Below are 5,677 nucleotides of genomic sequence, written 5' to 3' on the forward strand. Positions count from 1 at the left end.
AACTTTTACTTTATATAAATTAATCTTTAATAAAAAAAATTAACAAATTAGTTGGTTATATTTGACAAATAAAAAAATATAAGAGAACAATACTTTTTATAAACAATCTAAATAATATATTAAAAAATAAAAGTTAATTTTAATCTTAAAATTAAATTTTAAATTAATTAAGTTTATTCATATTTAGTAAATTTAGAATGTAACTCATTATTTACAATTTTCATTGTCTACTAACGGAATTGAATAATTTGTTACTTATTTCAAATTAAACATATTTTTTAAAACAAGATTTCTTTATCCCTTGATATTGACTATTATTTCTTCCTTGCCACAAAATTTTGGCTCTCCGATCCTACAAATATGACCTACCGCTGCCTGCTCTTTTAGCATATCATTCCCTTGAAGTCTCACCTCACTAACAGTAAAGCTCCTTCCATAAGATTTTTCCATGGCTGGAATCCGAATAATCTCGGCCAGTACAATCCAAGCACCTAGTCGCAGCGGGTCAGCTTAGAAAATCGATTTAACCCCATGGGATCTTGAACAACTCCCAGTCAAGATGAACCAAAAAGGCTTTCTTTATTATTACAAACCATCTTCATCACAAATTCGGCATCTCAAACACTCCCTTTCCACCCCTCGCCGGCCGTCTCATCGCTATGGAAAGCGAAAACAACACTACCTATTGTCATATTCTCTGCCACAATAACGGATCCCTGTCTCTTTGTCCATGCCATAGCAGAGAACACAAGTGTTGATGATATTCTTCAACCCAAGTATGTTCCTTCCATTATCAACTCCTTTTTAACGGAGTTAGAAACTACAAGTAACGGAGCTAGTTGACATCTCATCGGCTGCTTCACGATCAACCACGTGGTCGGCAACCGCGAGTCGTTACGGCACTTCGTCAATTCATGGTGCAAAATCTCACGTGGTTGTCATAAATTAATCCAAGTTCCTTCATTGGAACGGTTTTTTCTCGTTACAATTAAACCTCCAATTCCAATACCACTATACCAGTACCCTCTCCATTCACAAAGGAGGAGAATCAATTACACAACTAACTCCACCTCAAATGGGAGTCTTCCATTTCACAAAAGAGAAAATAGCGCAACTTAAAGCAAAGGCTAATGCAGATGCCAAAACCCAAAAAATATCATCACTGCAAGCGGTTTTAACTCACCTTAGGCTCTCTGTGATCCGCAACAAGAGGTTTCTTACGTAATGGTAATAGGGCTTAGACGGAGGATTCTTCCGCCGTTACGTTGCCGGATAATTATTTTGGAAACGGAATGCAGATTGGTGTGGTAAGGATGAAAGCAGTGGAACTACTTGAAGGTGGGATCGAAAAGGGAGTTGAGGAGATGAACAAGATGGTTGCTTCGCATTATGACGAGAAAGTGAGGAGATGCTATGAGTCTCTGCTGTTGTTTTGACTCAGCGGCGCCATTGTGGCAAGGCCTTGTCCACTGGAAGCTTACCAACGTTCAATGTTTATGGCAATGACTTAGGTTGGGGAAAGCCTGTGGCGGTTAGGGCTGGATCGTATATGATTCATGGCAGGGAAGGACGAAGGTAGCATTGACATTCAAGTTTGTCTTCCTTATGAGTTATGAGATCTTGGAGGCCATGGGGAATGACCCTGAGTTCATGGATGCTGTTACTGTCGATTGATTTGAGGCTCAGGCAAAAAACTGCACTTCAATTATTCATTTATTCTTCAATTTGAACTTCAGATCAATGGATATGTTAAAACTTAAAACGGACCTACTCAAATGAAGATGCTAAAAACATCTTCTTATAAAAATTTTTGTGTTAAAAGTGTATTTTGTTTGTTTAGCCATACTTTAAAAAAAATAACACTTTTATAATACATTAAAATCAAACCATATAATTTATGATCTAATGGTAAAAAAGAAACATCTACATATACAATTGTAAAATCTTCATGATAGTATCCACCAAACTTAAAAGTGTTGTCAAACGTTAAATATAAGTGTTCCTGTGTGGATCCGGGCGCTTCGAGGTATAACTCGCCCTGCTAGAATTCATACCAGCCTTCCTTGGAGCAGAAGGATGGAACGTCGTCTGCTTGTTGGGGACGCGGCGTTGGGCACCTGCAAATGGACTCCAACGCTCAAGTAAGAAAGAGTGTAAAGTAATTCAGAGTAAAACTAAATGTATTGCGTACCTCTAGACTAGTAGCTTACTAGTATATATATTGTTTGGTTTGTTATTCGTATCAAGTTTATTGATATCTTTGTTGCTGGTTTGACGGAGTCTATCCAAGTTTGTTGGGATAGTGATGGTTTGAATGGAAAGATTGTTAGAGAAGGTATCTCTTCCAGTTATACCAAGTTCCGAGATATGTGCGATTGTGGGTCAGGGTTTGAGTAACGGATCATAGTCCCCAAGCTTGACCTGTTTTTCAAGACCCAGGTATAACAGGTCAAGCTTAACGTATAGCTCGGAAATGGTATAATGGCAGCCCCTAAGGTCGACTTGTTTGTTCCTGATTTTGTTTTGAAAAAATGTGTCAAGGTTGGATTTTTGGTGGTAAATTAATTGGAGATTTGGAGGAAAGAGAAATTTTCAAAAAACGTGCTAGGCGTTTTAATGCTTTTTGAGAATAGGGACGGTCTCGAATCAGGATCGTTGATTTGTGGACTGGTATTCGAAATCAATGGTTGTGGTTTATTCGGGAGTTTAAGTTTTTTACCTGAAGATCTGGTTAGTGGGCTGGTGGATTTACTTGAACCTTTGGTTTACTACTGTTGTTCTACTTCTTCCCTACGGCTTCTGGAAATGAGCAAAAAAGGTTAGTATTTTTTGCTTTCTGCTGTGGTTTCTTCTCTTCTAGTTCTATTGTTTCTTTGCTGATGGAAAGGGGAAAGGTATAGTGGTTGATAAGAGGGTTAAAGGTAATAAAAAGAAGGAGATTGCTGATGATACTGATACGATTGTGGAAAAGATTTTTGTTTAGGATCCTGTGAATCCGTACGGGTGGGTTGCTGAGTCAGTGAAGGGTTGGGTGTCGGCTTTTGATGATGACCTTAGCATGTCCCAATTGGGTTTGCCGTCTTCTTGGATTAGGGAGGGTAGTGGTATTAATCTTAGGTTTTTGCCATGAAATGCTGGTTATCGAGTTTTCCATCGTGGTGAGGGATTTGAATACTTCTATATGTACAGTGTTGTTTTCATGGAGTTAGGAGTTAGGTTTCCTTTTTCTGAGTTTGAGTATGCCGTTTTAATGCAGTTAAAATTTGTCCCATCACAATTGCATCCCAACTCTTCGGCGTTTGTTAGAGCTTTCGAAATTTTGATGGATGTTTTAGAAATTGAACCGTCCTTAGAGGTGTTCTTTGCGCTGTTTCAATGTAAGGGAGTGGAAAGGGGATGTTGGTTGAATCTTGCTAGTGCCCCTGGACGTGTTATTTTCAGCTTATATCGTTCTTCATTTAAGGGTTTCAAGTCCATGTTTCTGAAAATTGGTGTGGTTGAGAGTGTTTTTCCATGGTATGTTGATCATTGTTTGTTGGAAAAGTTTCCCTTATTCTGGGTTCCAAGGCCTAGGCAAATTCTAGGTATGGATAGGATGGAGTATAGAAATGAAATGGTTGTTGAGTTCTTAGTAAACCATATATTATCGTCCTCTCTGCTTTTTGCTGTGGACATTCTTGAACTTGAATTTGATAGAGACACTTTGTCTGAATATATAGGTAAATAATCTGGTATTTTTTTGTTTTTTTGTATATATGTGTTGCTGTTTATTTTCTTACTGTCTTCGACTTTTGTAGTGGAGAAGGCTCCCAAGGTGACATCTAGTAGTTTGCGGGCATTCTTCCAGACAAAGAATGTTGAGAGGCAAGGCTCGAGCAGTCAGGTTGCAGCTGAGGTGGGTGCCGAAGTGAATCAGGGCTCAGAAAGTTAGCTATAAGAGGAAGAGGGTGGAGAGGAAAGAGAAAGCCGAGGATAAGCTCGGTGGGAAAGGTGTTGATTTGGAAAAGGTTAAGAGATTCACTAATAACCAGAGGGCTTTACATGGTTATAGGGGGATGAAGACTTGACGTCTGTTTGGAGTGAGCACTTTCCTTTCCCTGTCGTTGCTGATGAGTATGCTCAAAGTCCTTCTGATGTGAAGCTTAAACATGATGTTGGTGATGTTGGCGTTGCACAGTACTTGCAGGTATTATCTATCATTTCTGTATTTTAGCTTCTTTTTGTATTGTTTGCTTGATTGGGTTTGTTTCTATGTTATTCAGGTGATGGGAGTTCAGTTGATGTGTATTGGTCGGACTCAGGAGCTTAAGCATGCTCGGGACTCCTTTGATAGGGCTTCCATGACTCAGTTGATGCATGAGAATGTGGAGAAGTCAAGTAAGCTGCGCGATGCTCTTGACTTAGTCAATTCGTTGCAAGAGAGGTTGAGGACTTATGAGAATGCTGAAAAGGAATTGAAAGAGAAAAATGTGTCCCTTGAAGCTAGACTGGTGGTGCTTGGTGTAGAAAAGAAACAGAACGAGACTGAGAAGGAAGATCACAGTTTGGAGATATTTTTGGCTGGGTTTGAAAGGGTTGTTGATCAAGCGAGGCTTCTGGCGCCTACTGCTGACTTGTCAAAGATGGATCCTTGTAAAGTTGTTGTTGGTGATGAGTTGGTTGAGGACGAGGATGGTGTTGAGGGTGAGGGTGAAAACCCTGATGTTTAAATTGTAATGAATTTGTTTGTATATGTGGGTTTGGAACTTGTTTGACTTATAGCTGTTTGGCTTTTTATTTTGAACTGCTGGCTTTTAGACAAAAAAATTTGGTAATATTAGGATATGGTTTCATATTCCTATTGCATGTTTGAAGGATATGTTTGTATGTGTCGGATCTTTAGTATTGTTTGTGATAGTCGGATGAGTAGAATATGAAGTAGGATACAGATAATTTTTTAGTGTTTGTATATAATGAAAAAATGCGGGGTGGTGTGCCTCATTAAAACCTCTCCAGCAAAATCCTTGAAGAACGAAACTCTCGCGCGATCTAGAATTTTCACAATAAGTTCGCGTTGTAAGTATAGTTTCTAGACCGACAAGAATTCCTTTCTTACAAAAGTTTTGGTTGTCACAAGTAACAAACCCCTTTAAAATTGATAACCGAAGTATTTAAACCTCGGGTCGTCTTCTCAAGGAATTGCAGGGAGGTGTTCTTATTATTGGTTATGAAAAAGTGTGTTTTGGGGTTTCGGATTAAGATAAAAAGCAAGAATAGCAATGACAGAGGAAATAAAATAATAACAATAAAAAGCCTTGATTAGGAGAGATTAATCGGAAGTTCTATCCTTGTTGGATTTTTCTCAAGATCAATTGATAATTGAAGGTTGCTTCTACTTAGTTATCCTTTACCAAGTAAAGTAAAAGAAAGTCAAGTAAGTTGGAAGTCTACTTCTATTCACAAGTTCTAATCCTCTCCCTTGGGAAGGATTAACGTTAGTGACTAGAGAGCCAACCAACAATAAGCCCAATTGCAATTTAACTCTTGAGTAATTCAACTCAAGGGTCTCCAAATATTAATCAACTCCAAAATCAAGTTAGGATCTAACTTAGAACATCAATTAATAACAAACAATAGAAGAAGTGATAAATCTGAAATACCTCAAATTGCATTAAATAAAAGAAATCAAGTTAAACAT

At 38.2% G+C, this 5,677-nt stretch overlaps 1 protein-coding gene and 1 pseudogene across 1 annotated transcript; both read left to right on the plus strand.

Moving 5' to 3' along the window:
* The first annotated feature begins 448 nt into the window (after positions 1-448).
* On the plus strand, positions 449-1,674 carry LOC148575886 (uncharacterized; annotated as a pseudogene).
* A 2,591-nt stretch (positions 1,675-4,265) lies between these two features.
* On the plus strand, positions 4,266-4,709 carry LOC148575887 (uncharacterized). The gene has a single exon (XM_088501926.1). It carries the CDS (start codon positions 4,266-4,268, stop codon positions 4,707-4,709), a length of 444 nt encoding a protein of 147 aa, XP_088358052.1.
* The last annotated feature ends 968 nt before the right edge of the window (positions 4,710-5,677 follow it).

The sequence above is a fragment of the Arachis ipaensis genome, chromosome B1, assembly GCF_059453495.1.
Source record: "Arachis ipaensis isolate K30076 ecotype BB chromosome B1, ASM5945349v1, whole genome shotgun sequence".
Lineage (NCBI taxonomy): Eukaryota > Viridiplantae > Streptophyta > Magnoliopsida > Fabales > Fabaceae > Arachis > Arachis ipaensis.

Coding starts and splice junctions, on each gene's coding strand:
- LOC148575887 (XM_088501926.1), top strand. CDS start 4,266: ATGGGAGTTCAGTTGATGTGTATTGGTCGGACTCAGGAGCTTAAGCAT.